We start from the raw sequence: 21446 nt of genomic DNA, 5'->3' as shown, positions 1-21446 counted from the left end.
AAATTAACTTTCTTTAACTGTTAGTAGTAACACAGGTCAGATTCTCTGTCAGTTCTTCTTCTAGACTCTCATTTACCATAGGGCAGGGTACCCCTTCCCTAGCATCTAAGAGACTGATGGGGCTTCCTAGTCCATGTTGAAACATACACAATGTTGTATTTGTTGTTAAGTAATGATAGATAAATATGTGTACAATTTTCTATGGTTTATGACATGTTTTCATTTATAGCACTTCTGGGACCCTTATACAATCCTTTGGTAAAGAGTTTGAATATTCATTATGGTTTAATATAATCAAATGTCACTGAGTAATTGTAGAGTTGAGATCTTTGACCAGGTCTTGGCATATAGTGTCTTTTGAAGAGAGATGTAGGAAAGTAAGTTTTTCTTTTCCTATCTAAAATAACAAGAAAACAGAAAGCAGAGAGAGGCTACTCTGTCCAACGTAAGGCCTTGACAACCTTTACAAGACAAGAGGTAACATGGAATGAGCAACCTTACCTACAAGAGGATTTAAAAGAGTCTTTACTGCAACTATATAAAACTAGTTTATTTTCTGTAGCTACACTTTATACCTTCTGTGGGAAGCAGCCTGTCTTCATTTTTGCTGTTAGAGTAGCTTTAACTTTGGTACTATATTTATCTGTCTGCATTGTGCATATATCTTCTGGATCAACTCAAATTGTGTTCCTTCATTCATTCCTGTTACTACAAATTGGAAAAATATAAAACAATATTTTAACAAATACCATGTCTGTATCTTGTAATAAGTAAAATTAGAAAAGTTTAGGTTGGTAGGTAATTTATATATCAAGATAGAGGCTTTCATTTTCTTCCTACTGATATCATCTTATATTTTACCATTTCTTTAAGTGCCTAAAATTGAGGTACTCAGACCATCTCACTATTTGAGCTTCATGTCTGCAAGCTCTTTTATTTATTTATTTATTTATTTATTTATTTATTTATTTATTTTTGGTTTTTCGAGACAGGGTTTCTCTGTGTAGCCCTGGCTGTCCTGGAACTCACTCTGTAGACCAGGCTGACCTCGAACTCAGAAATCTGCCTGCCTCTGCCTCCCAAGTGCTGGGATTAAAGGCGTGCGCCACCACTGCCCACCGCAAGCTCTTATTTTAAATGACTTTTTATGGCATTTCTTCTTTCCTTATAATCATATTTTTAAATAATAAAATATATTGTCAAACAAAAACTAAACATGTTAGAACTGGACAAAAAAAATTAACAAAGAGTCCAAGAGAAGGAATAAGACTCCGCGGCACTCATCTACACTCTCGGGAACCCCGTACAAGTGCTGAACCCGAAGCTGTAACACAGACTCAAGGGACCTGGTGCAGATTACTGCAGGCCGTGTGCATGCTGCCCCGTCTCTGTGAGTCAGAACAGATAAGCTTTGTTCGTGTTGATTTAGAAGGCTGTCTCTCTTCTCTGGGGTTCTCTGAGCTCGAAGGGAAGAGATTTTATGAGGGTGTCCCATTTAGGCTGAGTGTTCCAAGGTCTCACTCTCTGTTATGAAATATTTTTTCAAATTGCTAGGGTTTTTTAATATCATGATAGATTTATCTACCAGATGCTAGGCTGATTTAAATTTTTAATTAATCCTTAATGTAAACATTCATTTTTTTTCTCCTCTAGTTTCATGGTTTTTGAGGTTTCCCTTCAGTTATGGTCCCTCTTTAAATTTTACCCATATGTATAGACAACTTATTCTCTATTGTTTAATTTTTAAGTAAATATAAGATCAGATTGTTTTATGCATATATTTCAGTTATATAAATTATAGACAAAATATCTATATAATGATGATGAATTGTTAGCAGGCAGCTAACATGGTAATAATTATGGTTGATATATTAATAACTTAGGGAAATTAAATTTCCATAAATACTTATCTATTATGTGATTGATACAGGTAAGCAGAAGGAACCAAGTGGCTTTCTTTCCATAGTGGTTGAAGAATATAATTTCTTTTGTGACTTTAAATAGCCTTTTCCTTCTTCTCTAAAATTGCTTAAGCATAATACAGTGAAGCTGTATCATGAGTAAGGTAAAAATATCAGTCTGAATAATCTCATTATGCCACTGAGAAATGAATCATTTTAACTGTCTGTAAAGTCCCAGATTTCTAAGTTTTACTTAGTAGTAGTTTATAGGTAAAATCTTCATTATGTTTGATATCACTAAATCATCAAAGATAGTCTACATATATAGGGTTGAAAATGTAGTAGTACATGTTTTCTTTGTAGATAATAAACTACTACTAATTTATTTTAAACTCTTCTTCATACATGTAGCCCAAACTGAAACTGTGATATGCCTGTTTATCATATGATCATATGTTCAGATAAGTTGTAAAATGAACTTTAATTTAACAGGAAGCCAGGTTTTTTCTTTCATTTCAAACTTATATAGATACTCATTTTTTAACTTGTTTTGTGTACTGTATAACAAATTATTATTATGTGAATGGTCTAAAATAACAGCAATGAGCAGGAATTTTAGCCCAAAATAACCTAGGGTCTTTACATGGAGAAATATTCCAGTTTTTTTCTTCAAATTTGTGACTGATTTCTCTTTGTAGCAGATAGTTTTATGTTTGTTTTGAGGAAATTATTTTTTCCTTTTTTTAAGACTTATTTATGTATTTTACATATATGAGTATACTGTAGCTGTCTTCAGAAACACCAGATGAGGGCATCAGATCCCACTACTGATGGTTGTGACCCACCATCTGGTTGCTGAGAATTCAACTCAGGATGTCTGGGAGAGCAGTCAGTGTCATCTCTCCCGCCCCGATTTTTTTTTTTTTCTTCAGCATTGAAACAATTCATTGTTGGCAGAATTTTTTTCTGGGTTGATAAAATGATTGGAAATTTTATAGGATCCTTTGAAATAAAATACCTGGGTTTCTATACAGCAAAGTAATTTTGTTTCACTAAAAAATGTTAGCTTTAAGGAAGACTATGGTGGACTTCTTTTTAAATTTATATTTGTATCTTTTTCTGTGGAACTAGAATCGGGCTAGAGAGATGGCTCTGTCGTCTAAGCACTTGCCATGAAAGAGTGGGCACCCAAGTTCAGATCTCTAGAGTCCATTAAAACCATTACTGCCATCCCAACAGTAATTCTAGCCTTCTGGATTTAGGAGGCAGAAAGGGAGGGAGGAAGGATTCCTAGAGTGAGCTAGGTAGCTAGACAAGCCACATCAGTGAGACTGGGTTTTAATGAGAGAGCCTACCTCAAAGAATGCCATGAATGAACAGTCAAGGATTATTCCAGACATTAACTTCAGACCTCCACATGCACGTCTTCACACATGTGTCACACATATGTATATATGTACTTATACTTATATGAAAAATTCTCAGAAGCAAACCTAGTTACAACTATTTATACCTTATTTCCCCTCATTTGGTTCTCTTGGTTAGTGCTCTCACGTGAATGCATTGTTTCATATGTAAAAAGGTCATTAAAACCATAACTTTAGAAATGGCAAGCCAATGAAATGCAGCCCCTGGAAGACTGTGTAATAAGGATCACAAGTTCAAACCCAGACTGGGCTACAGCATAATACTCTGTCTCACAAAAACAAAAGGAAAAATTAAACTGTTAATATTTAGAACATAATAATGTAGCTTGTTAGTTTCCTTGCTGCACTAACACTTTACAATTCTTTCTTCACAGGCAAATCCTCCTCCAGTGCTGGTCAACACAGACAGCTTGGAGACACCAACTTATGTAAGTTCTATTTCACCACCAGATTTAATTAATTCTGCCCTTTTTTGTTGTTCAATTTGATGTAGTCCCAAAGACCACAGCATTGTTTTCTATAATAAATTTTACTTAAGAATTTCTACCTCATCATGATGGTATACACTTGTAGTTCTAACCAGGGAAATGGGCAGAATAATTAGCCTGGGCTACATGGTGAGTTGGAGGCAAGCCTGGGCTACATAAAAACTGGTCTCAAAAAATTTTTGTCCCTAGCAGTGTGTAATATATCCATAATTGGTAGTAAATGAAATCATACTATCTTGTTTTGGTTGGGTTGCTATTGTAAATGAAACAATAAATTGTTTTAATTTTGCATTTATGAATAACTTTCACTAAATGCTTTTGCATACTTAATAATTTAGAGGGTGGGTTTTATTCTTATTTCATGTGTATGAGTGACTGGATACATGTCTATGCACCATGCGTGTGCAGTGCCTCAAGAGGGGATGTAAGATCCCGCCTGAAACTAGAGTTACAGGTAGTTGTCACCTGCCATGAGTGTGCTAGGAATTGAACTCAGTCTTCAGGAAGAGCAGCCAGTGATTTTAGCTGCTCAGCCATCTCTCTAGCCCACCTCATTATAATTTTGTGTAGTTACTTATATAATGCTTGTATAATAGTTGTATATGTCACAGTCATTTTAGAATTTTAATTGCGCCGTTAGCTTTTTAGCAAGCTTGTTTGTGTTTTAGTCATATGAAGAAATAATGAATTATAATGGCAATTCTAAGTTATCTTTCTCTAAAATTACTTTCTTAAAAAATACTCTCCAAATTTTCAAGATTACTAGCCAGATTTCATTTGAAAGAGCTTTGAAGGGAAGAACTTGGTGCCTGACATTAAATAGAAGTGGTGCTCGCTGTGTTTTCAGTTGGGCTCACTTTTTAATGCCATGCCATTTGTGTAGTCTTAGGAAATCCTTTTACCCATTTTTAAATCCATAGTTAATTTTCAATCTATATAATAAGCATTTTATTTTGTATTTGTATAAATACTGGTGTGTGTGGCATATTTGGGAGTTTTGAAAGAATGTGAAAGAAACTTAATGCCAAACCAAGAGAACTGAAACTCTTCACTCTTTCAGTGTCCCCTCACACTGATGGCAAATACTTGAGAAGAACTTCATACCCTAGAGACTGTTTCTGATATTTATGTATCTGATACAGAGGCTGGACGGGGATGTTGCATGGAAGCCAACAGACAAATTTGCAGGATTGCAAGAGTCATATTAACACTTCTGCTATAAGGGATTAGACAGTTGAACACAGGCCATCAGCCTTGGCAGCAAGTATCTATACCTACTGAGCCATCTCACTAGCCCAAAATTTTGTGCTTTTGTTAATATATCCTTGGCACACTTGCTCTAGTTTTTTTTCTTGAAGTATGTTTTATTTGGGAATAGAATCAGTGATTGTATGTTTTTAAACTTCTTTTAGCTAATAGGTTATAAAAATCTAACAGAAAATTACAGAATCATAAAGAAAATAAATACACATTTTAGAGGAAATACCAGCACATTGAACTTTAAAATATCAAGCAACAATCTTGTAATTTCAACTTTTTATGGTATACTATTGAAAATTTTTTCATGCCAAGGAAGATACGTTGAGGGTCTTCTAGACAGTCCCCATGACTTGAGATTTGATAGAAAGATTCAAGACAAAATATAATTTTTTCATTATTAAGACAATATATTAGTGGCCACTGGATATGGTAGTTTAGCCTACATCTGTAATTTAGCACTCAAGGCTGAGATGGGAAGATTGTGAGTTTGAGGCCAGCCTGGGCTACAATGAGACAGTGTTTCAAAAACAAGCATGAGGAGATGGTTCAATCAATAAAGTACTTAAGGACCTGGATCTGTTGTGAAATAAAGCCAGGAGAGTTGAGCATGGTGGGACATGCTTTTAATTCCTCTACTGGAAAGGCAGAAGAAGGCAGATATCTGTGAATTTGAAGCCAGCTTGGTCTATGTAGAGAGTTTTAGACAAGCTAATAACAACACATTGAGATACTGTCTCAAAACAATATCAATGCCTGGTCAGGCAGCCTGTATTTCTAACCCCAGCACTGGAGAGGCAGAGATAGGTTAAGTCCCAGGGGCTAACTTGGTGAATTCCAAGTCAGTAAAGACCTTACTTATCTCAGAAATCTAGGTAGAAAACATTTGCAGACCCCTATCCAGGATTGTCCTCTAGCCTTCACGAACTCATGCCAACATGAGTACCTGCATACATGTGAACATGCCCATACAAAAATGCAAATCCATCTGTCCTAATTACTTTTCTCTTTCTGTGAAGAAAAACAGTTACCAAGGCAACTATGGAAGAAAGAATTTATTGGAGACTTGTTTACAGTTGTGAAAAGTTAGTCTATGACCATCATGATTGGGAGCTTGATGGCAGGCAAGCATAACACTTGAGCAGTAACTGAGAGCTTACATATTAATAATCACAGTGACACACCTCCTCCAACAAGGCCACACCTTCTAATCCTTCCCAAACAGTTCCACCAACTGGGAACCAAGCATTTGTATATGTGAGCCTTTGAAGGCCACTATGTCACCTAACTATATAGTGAGTGAGTGTCTACAGTTAGATCCTAAGGCTGTGTATCTGGAAGAGTTCATGTTTAAACTTCATATATTTGTTTCCCCCATGAGGGAGTCACAAAGCACTCTCTCCCCTTGCAGGAGAAATGCAACAGCATGTATACAGTGTTCCTGTTCATGGAAGCTCAGGATGACTGAGGTGCCTAAGGTTTTGCTTTTATTGGCCATACAGGACAACTTTGTTTAAATCTCCAGTTTTCAAAAAGGAGAGCAGATTTTTTTTAATGTAAAGCGAGTTGTCTTTAGACAGTAAGTAACCAACCTAGCAGTCGTGCAGCAATAGTAAGCTCCCCAGATCTGACATCTTAGAAGCTGCTAAGACCCAGTCTCACTCTCATGCTCTTCTGTTAGAAATTTCAACTTTGAAATGTGATAGCTTTTTCATCTTAAGGAAGTAAGGCAAATTCCAGTTCCCTGGTCAAGATTTACCAGGGGATGAGTCATCCTGCTTTTACAGAATAGTGTATAAAATATGAAGTAGTAGCTAGATATGGTGGTACAAGCCTTTAGTCCTAGCAGAGGAGGTAGAAGCAGGTGGATCTCTTGTGAGTTCAAGAATAGAGGCTAGCTGGGTCTTCTGTATAGCAAGTTCTAAGACAGCTAGAGTTACATGGTGAGACCTTGTCTCAACTCCTCCTTTACCCCTAAATAAATATTAAGTAGTAAATTGTTCTGTCTGGCTATTATAATTTCTCATGTAGACAAAATTGTTTTAAGTTAAACACTTTAGGCTGTTAAGAGATTTAAGAATTTAGTTTTGAGATTTCAGATATATTCCAAGGTGTTTTGAAAACTCATTTATTATCCCATTGTTAATCCTGATCACTTAATATTAGCTGGATTGTCCCGTCCAGAAGGGCAGTAAGCAGGGGCCTGGGGAGGTCACCTGAAAGAGAGGATGGGGAAACAGGCAAATGCAAAGAACCACAATTTGTCTATAGTCTGATCAAATCACAATTTTTACTTTTTCACATAGGGGTTATATACACAAAAAGGCAGGATGTGGGGAAGGGGATGACGCAGGAGCGTAGGTGTTCAGGGGAGTACAAATATCTTCCAGAACAGAGTATCAGCTGAGTGAAAGTTCAGGGGACAGGTCACTATGACTCCACTTATGATTCACTTGTCCTTATCTAAGTTGGTACTATCCACCAAGGCTACCCAAGGTCTATGACTATTCACAAGACCTATGACTACTTGTTCTTATCCAGGCTGGTAAATTTCCACCAAAGCTGCCTGTTATGATATCGTATAGCTATCTGTTTCAGTGGTTTTCCAGAGACCCAAGACTTTGTGTTAACAGGCTGACTTAGGCCTATTGCTGATTTTAGGCCTTCAGTGTATAAATAGGGCTGCCCCTGACACTGGATAACTGAATTAAAAATAAGAAAGGGGGGAAAAAGCCTCTGTGTACAGTTCCCAAAACATGTGCATGAAGAAGAGAGGGAAGAGACTGAGACTTCTTGTTCAGAACACACTTCTCCTAGTTACATTTACACCCCAAAGTTCACTAAGGAAGGACACATGTGTATTGTAACCTGTCTCCTCCTTCCATCCCTGTCCCTACTCTTTATTTCCAATTACGTAAAGCAGAAAGTGCCACTAAGCTTATAAATATCCTTCAATAAACACTTTCTCATGCAAGCTTTTCTAAATTCAGTGCCTCAGACTTCTGGACCACATCATCACCAGCGTATAAACATGTTTCAAGCCTGTGATGTATCTCTTACTATACATGGCCATAAATAAGTAACCAAGATAAGTAACCAGAGAAAGGAAGGGCTTATTTTAGCTAGTAGTTTAAAAGGATGCGGTAGTAGTGTGAGATGGCTGGTCACACTCTATCTACCCAGTCAGGAAGCAGAGAGACCAAGGCTGCTGCTCAGCTGACCTCCAGCCTCTTTTTATTCAGTCAGGGCCCCAATCCACCCACTTTTTAAGTGAGGCTGGGTCTCCTCTCACTTGTACCTCTCTGGGAATATCATTATGAACATGTCCTGAGGTGTGTTTCCTACGTGCCTTCAGATCCAGTTAAACTAACAATGAAGAACCATCAGAGTCCTAGTGATCATTCAGAGGTATTTTTGTGTGTGCATAAGTACGTAATCAAAATACATTGAAATAAGTGCAGCTGCTAGCCATACATATGCATACTGGCACAACTACAGTCATGGCCCTTACCAGGTGGAAGCAAAATGCAAGGCCACGCTCAATTTTACAGCAAGCTTGAGGGCAGCTTAAGCTACATGAGAGCTCATCTTTTTTAAAAAAAAAAAAAAATTAATTTTGAGCAAACAAAATTACTTAAATTTTTTTATTTGATCATTATTGCCAAGTTACACTTCAAAAAAATTCACCCATTTATATTTCAACAAAAATACACTGATATTGGGGAGAGGGATTGTTTTGGTTTTGGTTGGTTAGTTGCTTTTGAGACAGGGTTTTTCTCTGTGCAACTCACTTTGTAGACCAGGCTGCACTAATGTGTTTTACCCCGTGTTCTTAGCAGCACAGGGCTAATAAGCTCTCAGTCATCTTTACTGGGCCATTTGAAATCCATTAACTCGTTGTGATTTGCACTTGTGTTGCTCCCTTTGCTACCTTGTCTCTTAATTGTTTGAATGTACTGATCTAGACCTAGTAGCATGTGTCTGTAATCTCAGCACTGGTATCCATACATAGGAGAATAGCCTGGGATGTGGGGAAGGACCTGCCTTTCCATCTCTTTCTCCATCATCACATGCCACAAAACCCACCCTTTGCCTACATGATTCTGTGAGTTTTCATTCACTCCTAACCTTTTGTTGCCATCACCACTGTCTAATTATAAAGCATTTTCATCATACTATGAAGAAACCCTGTACCCACAAATGATCTCTTCCCACTCTTCCTTATGCCTTGGCTCTCTAAGTCACTATGGGTGTTATGTACTCTGGAATTTTCATATAAATAAAATTGTGCCATTTGTGTCTGGCTCCTTTCACTTAACATAGTGCTTTCAAAGTTTATCCTTTTTATTATAAGCATCAATTTTGTGGGGTTTTTGTTACTTTTGTTCTGGACCTCCATTTCCTACCCCACCCCCACTGTTGGAAATTAAACCCAGGCCCTTGAGCATATCAAGCTAAGATTCCGCAGTGAGCATACCCCTCCCCTACTAATTTTTACCTGCTAAATAACACTCTCTTACATAGACATACTACATTGTGTAGCTGCTCATTAACAGAAGCATTTGGGTTGTGTTCATTTTGGCTGTTAAAGATAAAACTGATGTGATTATCACTACAAGTTTTGAATGCCCCTATAGTTCCATTTCATATTTAGAGTTGCTGGGCCATATGATAAATTTATTTACATTTCAAGGAACTGAAAAATTAGTTTTTAAAGTAGCTATATCATTTTCTATTTCCCACCAGTAATACATAGGGTTTCCAGTTCTTGCACACCACCACTAATCTTATTCCTTATCAAGGTGGTTGTTACAATATTCTAAATTATAGATATCATACCTTACAGAGGCTTTGATTTCTATTTCCTTAATGACTGGTGATTAAACATCTTTTAGGTATTTATTGGCATTTATACATCTTGGAATGTAACAGCCCGTTCTGCCCCACGTTTGGGGATCACTTTTTCCCGGCTCTAGCTGCTGCTCCAGCCTGCAGGTCAGGGTCTAGCAAGAGAGAGAGTGGGGATGGAAGGGCAAGAGACGCGAAGAATGGAGACAAGACAGTCTGTTCAAGTCTCCTTTATTGAAAGGAAATCCTGGGTATATATAAGCACAAGCAGGGGAATGCAGCTGAAGACACTTTACCACATGTGCCTTGCAGCTGGGGGCATTAAACAGCAAAACAAGATATGTGAGAAAAACAAGATGTTTATCAGAGTGTGCTCAGCTGTTGTGGGCTGTTGAAAACAAGTCTCTTGTCAGGGTATATGGCCTGAGATGGCTGCAAAGATGATAGCCGCTTTCTGCTCAGAGTTGGCTCCCAACATTGGAAGAGATTTTTATTTAGATCCTTTGCCCACTTCTAGTTAAGTTGTTCTTTAATACCTTTTGCAGTGCTCTGTAGACAGGTCCTTTATAAGTATAGGGCTTGCAAAATTTTCCCATCATTTTGATTATATTTAATTTCTTTTTAAATTTTATTTATTTACATTTCAAATATAATCCCCTTTCCTAGTTTCCCCTCTGCAAACGCTCTATCCCATTGCTCCTCCCCCTGCTTCTGTAAGAGTGCTCCCCCACCCACCCACTCCTGCCTTACCACCCTAAGATTCCCCTACACTGGGGCATCGAGCCTTCACAGGACCAAGGGCCTCTCCTCCCATTGATGCCAGATAAGGCCATCCTCTGCTACATATGCAGCTGGAGTCATGGGACGCTCCATGTGTACTCTTTGGTTGGTGGTTTAGTCCCTGAGAGCTCTGGGAGTCTGGTTGGTTGATATTATTGTTCTTCCTATGAGGTTGCAAACCCCTTCAGCTCCTTCAGTCCTTCCTCTAACTCCTCCATTGGGGTCCCTGTTCTCAGTCCAATGGTTGGCTGTATGCATCCACATCGGTATGGGAGACAGCTATAGCAGGCTCCTGATAGCAAGCATTTCTTGGTGTCTGCATATGGGCTGAATCCCCTGTTGGGGCAGTCTCCTGATGGCCTTTCCTTCAGTCTCTGCTCCACTCTTTGTCTCCAGATTTCCTTTAGACAGAAGCAATTCTGGGTTAAAATTTTGGAGATGAGTGAGTGGCCCCATCTTACAACTGGGGGCCATGCCTAACCTCTGAATATGGTATATTTTAATTTCTTTCTTTCTTTTTTTTTTTTTTTCCCGAGACAGGGGTTCTCTGAGTAGCCCTGGCTGTCCTGGAACTCACTCTGTAGACCAGGCTAGGCTCGAACTCTCAGAAACTCAGAGGCCTGCCTCTGCCTCCCAAGTGCTGGGATTAAAGGTATGCGCCACCACCGCCCGGCTTTTTTCTTTTTTCTTTTTCTTTTTTTTTTTTTCTTTTTTTGGATATTTTAATTTCTTAATACTCTCCTTTGAAACACCAAGGTCCAAATCACATTGGTTGTTGTTGTTGTTGTTGTTGTTGTTGTTAGTTCTGGTACTTGGAAACATTGCCTAATCCAGAATCAGAAGGATTTACATTTATATTTTCTTCTATTTTTGAAGGTTTAATTCTTAAACTTAAGTGTTAATCTAGTTTGGTTTCATTTTTGTAGGGCGTGGGTAGGAAAAAGAAACTTCTTTTCCTATGAGTATCATTTGCTGAATACTTTTGCTTTATTGAATGGTTTTACCTCTCATATTTTTTTAAAAAAATCAATTTTTATAAAATGTTTATTTCTTTTGACTTCTTTTAATGATGTTTTATAATTTTTAGTATATAAGCTGTATACTTCCTTTTGGTGGTAAATAAAAGTATCATAAGATTTTAGATAGTAATATTTTATCCAGTAGCTTTGCTGAACTTGTTAGTTCCAATACTGTGTAGATTTTTTTGGATTTTTTGTAATGCAGATATAGATGTCTGTTATTTCTTGACTTATTTCCCTGATTTGAGCTTTTTTACGACTATATTTAGTAGAAGTACTAAAACCACACACCCTTATTTATTCTTTTTTGGAGGTAAACTTTTAGTTTTTCAATATGGTGTATTCTTTTTTTTTTTACACTCCAGATTTTATTCTCCTCCTGGTCCACCCTCTGACTGTTCCACATCCCAAACCTCCTCCCTGTCCCTGTCTCCACGAGGATGTCCCCACCCCACCAGACCGCTAAACTCCTTGTCTCTTGAGGGTTATGTGTATCTTCTCTGACTGAACCCAGACTCAACAGTCCTCCGCTGAATATGTGTTGGGGTCCTCATATCAGCTGGTGTATGCTGCCTGGTTGGTGGTCCAGTGTCTGAGAGATCTCGGGGGTCCAGATTAGTTGAGACTGCTGGTCCTCCTACAGAGTTACCCTCCTCACCTTCTTTCAGCTTTTCTCTAATTCAACACAGGGTTCAGCAGCCTCTGTCCATTGGTTGGGTGCAAATGTCTGCATCTGACTCTTTTAGCTGCTTGTTGGGTCTTTCATAGGGCAGTCATGATAGGCCCCTTTTTGTGAGCACACCATGGCTAAGTAATAGTGTCAGGTTTTAAGTATAGATTCATACAACCTCACTGGCACTGAAATTTGTTATCTCTCCATCCATTTTCTGTCCTTAAAAAGGAAAAATTACTCTGGAAAAATGACTTGTGGGTAAAGGTCTGTGTCTCCAAGCATAAAGACCTGGTTTTGATTTCCTCCCCAGTACTTCGTGGTAAAAGGAGAGAACCAGCTCCCCACAAGTTATCCTCTGACCTCCATGATATACACACATAAAACAATAAATGTTAAACTTTAAAATAAAATAATAAAAATATTAATGTAAAGCAAAAGTAAGGACCAAAAAAAAATGTAGATTTCTACAAGTTCCATTAAAGAAGTAAAAAGGTAAATTTGTTGAAATCACTCTCATCTTTTCTATTGTAATTTTCTCTCAAGACAAATCCTAAAGGCTAAATGTTAGAAAAAATTTATTCAGTTGAGATTTAATAAATTTCTTACATGATAGTCCTCAGTTTTTCCATATGTAGTATAGTTAATAGTTATAAGTATTTAAAATTAACTTTTAAAAAAACAAAAATAGTTTAATGCTTTCATTTAAATTCCTGGTATGGGGCTCTGGGGCTGCTTTGCAGTAGCTATGATTTGCCTCATGCTCTAGCCAGAGAGGTGATTTGCTAGCTGTACAAAGTTTCTGTGACTGTGTTACGTTTGGAATTCTGGGAACTTTTCAGAGGGTATATAAATGCGAGGGCCCTGAGAGACAGGGTTGGATTGAGTTTTGTTAGTCATCATACTCAAGGAAGAAACAAAAGGAAAATTCCAGCAACTCCCTCCCTCCCTCCCTCCCTCCCTCCCTCCCTCTCTCTCTCCCTCCCATCGAGTGATAGGGAGTAAAACTAGGGGTAAAGGATGGGAAAGAGAAGAACCCACAAAGTAGCAAAGACCAGCTACAAACTTAGAGTCATTATTCAGGGAAAATTTTAAGCAAAGTCTTTAGTGTTAATTTTTATTTAGTTATATTAATTTTTCATTCGGAAGAACTTTTGCTTTTCTTTACATTTTAATTTTAGATTTTTGGCTTGTAATATAAGCTTTGAGGTTTAGTTACTCAGATTATGTAATATGAATCATGAATATTGATACATAAAATCTTGAATGTCAATATATTACTCTATGGGAAAGATTACTAAAGCATATTAATAAATTAAGCATTTTTGTTCTCTTCCTTTGGCCAAGTCATAAACTTTTAACATAATAGGATTTGTCTTGTTTGATTGTATTAGTGCTTTTATAATTAGAAAATTTAAGTCTGTGTCAGTGAAGGAATGAGTATACGTACTAAGTTTTTTGTGTTTCTTTATTATGGCCTATATGTACCAGTATCAAAAAACATAATTTTTAATTTATCAATAATAAATATTATTCCAGGATATAAACAGTAACTACTTGAAAGTATGAATCTATAAATTATGACAAAAGTATAAAATGCCTAGCAATCAATCATCTAAAAAGAAAATATACAGAGTTTACAGAACACTATATCTAAGTTTGAGCCACCTAAAATACACCATTCACTGTGATTAGTGGAATTTATCTTTAGGATAAAATACAGCAAAGTCATATCAACAAATATACCTAACATAATAACACTGAGTTTTAATCAATATGAATTTGAGTATAAACATGTGATCAGTAGCCGTTGAACATTATAACTGTAGATCAATCTTCTATTTCTAATCTTTTATTTCTAAATTCCACAACGTGTGCAGTTTTCTCCATTTTTTTCTCTCTGCTCTCCCTCTTTTTCCTTCTCTTCCCTTTGATCTGTGAGTGATACTAAGTCAAATATATAGATGAATCTGGAGAATATGAATAGGTCCATGAAAATTCTACATATGATTGCGGGAGAGGAATTGTAGGCTTTCTATTTTCTTCTTTCTCCTCCTCCTTTTCCTCCTCATGTCTCTTAAGTAGATATGGATTTCAAATGCCCTCAAAAAAAAACACAAGCTCCTTTCTGGACAGACCAGGACTAAACTTACACATAGTGAAGAGAACAAAGGAGCATATGTTTTGGTTAGGAGGAGGTTGTGGGGTCTTTGTTGTTGTTTTTATTTTTTTGTTATCTGTCGTTGTATACTAACCACAGTAAAAGCTGGTATCATTTTTAAGACTTATTTATTTTGTGTACACAAGTACACTGTTGCTCTCTTCAGACACACCAGAAAAGGGCATCAGATCCCATTACAGATGGTTGTGAGCTATCCTGTGGTTGCTGGGAATTGATTTCAAGACCTCTGTAAGAGCAGTCAGTCCTCTTAACCTCTGAGCCATCTTTCCCACTCCACTGGTATCATTTCTTAAAACAGTAATTCATTATTTGTCATAAATCTCAAAGGTTAATAACAAGTTAATACTAGATGACAAGAATTTTGGGTGGGTTACTGGTAAAAACCAGAAAGTCTTAAATTTCCCTCATAAGCTTGAATGGCAGGTGGTGCTGACTACTTGGTTAAGAATGAGACTGAGACTAAGGACTAAGTACCTTGGTTTTCCTTCATTTGGGTCTGGTCATAAGCATTTTGAGATTCCTCAAATCGTGCTAAGCTGTAAGGAATGCTAAGTTGTAAGGCAAAGCCAAGAGCTACAAACAGGTACACAAGACTCAGAACCACCCAGCATCATTGCTTTGCTAAAGGTAGTCACAGGTCTAACCTGAATCCTAGAGGAAGGGAAATCGACTCATCATTCCTTGGTGTTAGATTTAGTGATGCTACAAGAGTAAGTAGATAGAGTCATCTTCAGAAATAAAACTCTCACGATCTCTTTTAACCTACGTTGAGAATATTGCCTAGCCCACTATTACTAGAAGTTGTGATGCCAGGGTTTAAACCTAGGTTAATCTGATTTGAAGGACACTCAGTTTGGGAGTGCCTCTAAAGAGAATAGAGAATAAACTGAACATGTTTGATGTGTCTCAGATGGGAGCAAGTGGTAGATGGGGGTTAATTCACACAGAGCCAAGGTTGTAAAGCCACAGATTTTAGTTTTTAGGAACGGAGAATTTCTAAAAGTTTTGAAACAAGTGTGTTAACAGCCTGGACTTTTTTTTGGGGGGGGGAATATAAATACCAGTTATTGATCTTTACTTTCCCATAAATTTTTTTTTTATTTTTTTTCTTCTCTCACCTTTTTTTAATTTAATTTTTTATTTTTTAATAATTTATTTATTTTTTCTCAAATCATAGTTCATTCACACAGGGGTTATAAACACAGAAAGGCAGGATGTGAGGAAGGGGATGACACTGGAGTGTGGGTGTTCAGGGGGAATGCAGATATCTTTCAGAACCGAGTATCGACTAGGTGAAGGTTCAGGGGACAGGTCACTATGACTCTGCCTATGACTCACTTGTCCTTATCTTCTAAGTTTGTATTGTCTGCCAAGGCTACCTATTTACAAGGTCTATGACTATTCGGGCTGGTAAATTTCCACAAAAGCAGCCTGTTTACAATAGCTTATAGCCATCTATTTCAATGTTTTTTTTTTTTACAGAGACCCAAGACTTGGTGTTAGTATACATGTATGACAGGCCTATTGCTGATTTTAGGCCTATGTCTGATTTTAGGCCTTCAGTGTGTAGACAGGGCTGCCCCTGACATCTCCTCCCTTCTCTAAGTATAGAAGGGCTGTGGCGATTCTAATCTTGCGAAGGTGGGGATAGAGGCCTGACCTCCAGTAATTGAAAGGGACCTTGTAATGGCTCCGGTCCCCCTGTTGTTGTCCAGTGAGGTATGAGGGCCATACCCATCCCGATGTCTTTTTCCTGGAGAGGGGATACTTTTGACATCAACTCCTATGCAGTCACAGCCTGGACTTTTAAAAGGTTAGTCTGATTAAAATATAAAACATTTGAGGCAATGGATAACACTAATCTAGGTTTGACTGGTTAATTGGCATTCATTTGCAGTGTTCCAGAAGATGTTTAGACAAGGTCTGAATCAAAGTAGTAACAATGAAAATGGAGAAGTGATAGTTTTCCAAAAGTTAAAATATTTAAATTAGGAAGAGCTGACAGCTGATTGGCTATGTGGATCAAGACAAGAAAGATGGGGCTGTAAGGCATTGGTTAGCAATCAAGAGCTGTCTGCTCTTACATAAGCTCTAGGTTCAACTCCTAGTACCCACCTGGCAGCTTATAATCACTGAGATCCAATGTGCTCTCTTCTGGCCTCCTTGAACAGTTGAATGCATGTGCTGTGTAGACTTGAAAAATCAACATTCAAAAATAGTAAAAGCTAAATGCACCCCTCCTATATTTGAAAGTCATGATAGTAATACTGTAATCATCACATTTGCCCTCTTTCATTCTTTATAAGTCTTGTCTAAAGTCACTGAAATAGAGATGTACTTTTTAATCACCATCATGGTTAACAGGTTTTCATTAATAAATCATGTAGAATTATCATGACATTTCAGAATTGTCATTCTGAATATCTAAGCTACTTTTCTTTTTCCTCTGTAGGTTAATGGCACTGATGCAGATTATGAATATGAGGAAATCACACTTGAAAGGGTAAAAGCTATTATCTTAATCTGTTATTTGAGCTTTTAAATATTTGTTCAATCATAGAATCCAAGGACGAAATGCCTTTCAAAACCAGAAATTAGCCATGGTATTTTTAGAATGTTTTTTTCTTCAATATCTTTTAAATTTTTGTAGCTTTATAGAAAAAGCATAAGGGTAAAACAGAGAATTCCAGTTAATTTGCACTCAGCCTTTTCCATTGTTAAAATCTACCTTTGTTACAGTGTATTTGTTTAAACTAATGGGCCACTATATAGCTGAAGTCTGTATTTCTTATTCCTTAGTTTTTAAGGCGTTTTATTTTTGTTGTTGTTGTTTTTGGTTTTCCCTCCAGGGTACCAAAACTACACTCCATATAGTTATTTCTTTAGGGTGCTCTAAACTAGTATAGTTTGTTAAATTTTCTCTTTTGAATTTTTCTGAGAAAGTAGCATGCTATCTGGGTGGTGGCAGACTTGTATTCTCAGCACTTAGGAGGTAGTGCCCCGGAGGATCAGGAGTTCAGTGGGAAATTCAAGGCAGCTTGAGCTCCCTAAGACTGTCTCAGATTCACATATATACACACATACATACACATACATACACATACATACATAGGTGAAAGTGTGTGTGTGTGTGCGTGTGTGTGTGTGTCTTATTTTAGAAACAATGCCCTTGTCTGGCAAGCACCTCCAGGGAATTAAATGTTCTACAAAAGCAACTTTCCCTGAGTAGCAGAATATCTACATTTTAAAAACTAAAATCTTAGATAATTGTATTTTGTTGAGTTTGAAGCCAGAATGGATGCCCAGGAAAGTTAAGTAGGACTACAAGGGTCTTTCCCACATACAGTCACCCTCATCGTGGACTTAACTTGAGGCCACTGCTTGCTTGGGCAGGTTCCTCAGTGACACTCAAGCAGGCTCAGTGCCAACCTAGCATATGTTTTCATGAGCATTTTATGACTTCTCTACTTTTTGACTTACCCCTTTTAATGCTCTCCCAGTGCTTTAAGTTTCTTATATTTAGTTTATAGACTTTATTTTTTCGCTGTTTGGAAAACTTGAATACATAAATTTCTTGGCAGCTTTCTACAATCTTTGTGTTGAAATCCTACTAATTCTTTAAAGAATTTAATATGAAAAAACTAATTATATTGGGATTTTGGGACAAATAGTGCGAAATTGGGTTTTTAAGTTACTAAATATGAATAGTTAGTAAGAGATCAGATATACCCACTTATTTGAATTGTTGGGAAGCTACATGCAGAAAGTAAACATTTCTAAGTATCTTTTCTTAGGTCAAAGTAATATTTCTCTTTATAGACTTACAATAGCAGTAAAACCTCTTTTTGTGTGCAGATATTAGAAGCTCAGTTTTCCTGTTTGTAAAATAAGCATAAAAGTAAAGTGGCAGTTGTCAAAGTTTGCTTGCCATCAGAAAAGCTCACTGACATAAATTGTCAGATGGGGCTTTAGGACTACAAAATGCCATTTGATAATCCAGTATATGGCATAATGGCATCTGTTTCCCAGGCTCAGGAGGGCCAAGGCCAGGATTACATCAGGGTTGAGGTGCTCTGGGCTACAGTTTCTCTAACATACTAATTAATTAGTTAGCAAAAGATCATATGCTGTCTCTTGGGAGAAGTTTGCCCTATCAAACATGAATGAGATGCATTTTAAAAGAAATTTGTAGTGTCACCTCTTCAGGTAGAGTAATTAACAAATTACACATACTTGTAATAAAAGAACTTCAAATTAGGCTTCTGAAGAACTCAGTTCATTTTCTTCAGCCTCATCTACTAAGCAGTAATTACCTCTGAAGACATCTTTCCTTATGAAAAGCATGTATGTTTGATACAGAACCTTTCTCTTACCTGTGCATTTCCTTTTTTCTAGTATAGTTCCTATCTCAGTATAGTTTCTAGAGCCTAAATGCTTAGATCTTACTTTCTGGAATTTTCCCCTCTATCCTTAGGGAAATTCGGGTCTTGGTTTCAGCATTGCAGGAGGTACAGACAACCCACACATTGGAGATGACTCAAGTATTTTCATCACCAAAATTATCACAGGAGGAGCAGCTGCCCAGGATGGAAGACTGCGGTATGTCTTAAACTTAATGTTGTGATGTTGAAAAAAGACAAGGACTAACACAAAGAAGGAACAGAATAACAACTAAATGGAGGTAGATGCTCAGGCCAGATGTAAATGACCAACTCAAAGATAATTTTGCTCTTTGTATTGTTTCTGTCTGTAAGGAAGTCAGTTTTGTCTTAGGCAGAATAATACTCTGAATAATGCATTTTGATAGCTTAAATGTCTGTAACCAATTTTATAGATGTCATGTCTTTGGTGTTTACAAACAAAGTCACAAAACTACCTTATTTTCTGTTTTGGGAAACATAAACTTACATAGGATTTATATAGTATTTTATCTTAGAAACTGTCTTTTACAAAGATGTTATTTTCTTGGACCAAAAATCTGGCATTTTTTCCAATTTCTTTGGTTGGTCCGGGTTTGTATTTATATGTAATTATAGAATGACATGTTGGAACTAAGGATTTTATAATCTATGAGGCATTAAATCAACATCTTATTTGATGGTTCTTAGTACTTGATGTGGCTCTTTAGATTTTAAACTGAACTTCTCACTGGTATTGCAGATAGTATATTAGTAACATTTGCCATAAAAATTAGGACTTTGACCATCTGTGCGTTTACTTCCTAGTCTTACGTTATTGCCATTTTGTTTGTGCGACCTATGTGAATTTAATATGATTCTTGTTTAACTGAAGAGCGCACTCCAAGTACTCATCATTGAGTTGTGTATGAGATATCTTTATAAAGTTTAATTAGATATAGACACTTGTCAGGATGAGTTTTAAATCTTAAATGTGTTTTGTTCTCCTTTCTGCTCATTTGAAATGACCACCATTTTATTCTAATGGAGTACCATGCAGTCAGAGCCAGAACCAGAGCTAAGCTGAAAATGTTCAGAATAGGAACAAAAAAAGTTTTTTAACTTTCCATGCCAAATTATGTTATTTATATAAAAGAACTTTGAATTAAACTTTCTGATCTTTACACATAAGTTTCAAGAAGTAAGTTATTAGTTCTACACTTCAAGTTTGAAAAAATAAAATTTTTATCTTGGCCAAGTCCATTACTTTCAGTTTTGATACTATGTTCTGACCTGACTAGCTTAACTGACCTTAAGTGTTCTTGAGCTTCATTTTTCTTATTCTTAAACGTAGCTCTGTCACTTATTTATAGCCTTGAGAGTACTATATTAAAATTCATTATGTCTCATTTTCTCCATGTCTAAAATAGGTTAAAAAAAATACTTGGTACAAGTTGTTTTAAAGATTAAAATACTAAGGAAGTACCTAGCATGTGGTTAGTGTAAAATGTTTGCTAATTTTATCACATATCTTTATCTGTACATAAGAAATATTCTAATATTTTTAAGTCAATCTTTTTATTTTTCTCTTTTGATGGCTTGAGTAAATTTATACATTGGAATTTAATGCGTATCTTATTCATTTATGCTTTCTAGAATAAATATTTTATCAAAAAGAAGAATTAAAAATTGGTACTTAATGTCTTAATGTTTTACATTTTTATCAGGGTAAATGACTGTATACTGAGAGTAAATGAAGCAGATGTCCGTGATGTAACCCACAGCAAAGCAGTTGAGGCATTAAAAGAAGCTGGGTCTATTGTGCGATTATATGTGAAAAGGCGAAAGCCAGCATCAGAAAAAATCATGGAAATAAAACTCATTAAAGGTCCTAAAGGTACATATTGAGAAATACAAGTTAAACTTTTTTTTATACCCTAAGATTGTCACACTGTTATCTTCTACAGAATCTGCGATGATTCATAGGATGTGCCTGTTATTTTCAGTGCTCTTTGTCTCAACTACAGTTTTACAGTGGCTGTATTCCTCCTAGAGTGGTCCTATAGTATTCCCATGTACTGTTACACATTTTACTGTTATGTGTGTATACAATGAAATGTATGTTCTATGCGACCTATGTACATAGTGTTTGTGTGCATGCCATATACACACCCGTGCATGCACTTGGGTAAGTGTCTTCCTCTGTCACTTTCCATCCTACCTTTTGAAACAGGCTCTCTTGCTGTTTGGTAGCCTATCCTTAATACTTTTAAACAATGGGGAACAGAATCTCTACTTATTTAAATTTTTTAAACTTACATTTATTTATTTGGGGAAGGAGTGATCTGCCACAGTGTGCATATGGAAATCAGGACAGTTTGCAGGAGTTCTCTCTTTCCACTGTGTGGATTCCTAAGATCAACTTAGGTTGTCCGGCTTGGTGGACGGCACCTTTGCCATTACCCATCTTACCAGCC

At 36.8% G+C, this 21446-nt stretch overlaps 1 protein-coding gene across 10 annotated transcripts in view; it reads left to right on the top strand.

The window, feature by feature from the left end:
* Positions 1 to 21446, top strand: part of Dlg1 (discs large MAGUK scaffold protein 1) — a 193860-nt gene that overhangs the window by 109014 nt on the left and 63400 nt on the right. For all 10 annotated transcript variants that reach the window (XM_028753793.1, XM_028753792.1, XM_028753786.1 and 7 more), the window contains 4 exons: positions 3703 to 3756; positions 17025 to 17075; positions 19047 to 19171; positions 20697 to 20866. In XM_028753793.1, coding sequence (XP_028609626.1) covers positions 3703 to 3756; positions 17025 to 17075; positions 19047 to 19171; positions 20697 to 20866 — 400 coding nt within the window. The remainder of the gene's footprint in view (positions 1 to 3702; positions 3757 to 17024; positions 17076 to 19046; positions 19172 to 20696; positions 20867 to 21446) is intronic.

The sequence above is a fragment of the Grammomys surdaster genome, unplaced genomic scaffold, assembly GCF_004785775.1.
Source record: "Grammomys surdaster isolate TR1022 unplaced genomic scaffold, NIH_TR_1.0 125956, whole genome shotgun sequence".
In the NCBI taxonomy this organism is placed as follows: domain Eukaryota; kingdom Metazoa; phylum Chordata; class Mammalia; order Rodentia; family Muridae; genus Grammomys; species Grammomys surdaster.
Note: the sequence above shows the minus strand (reverse complement) of the source record. Positions and strands in the feature narration are given on the sequence as shown.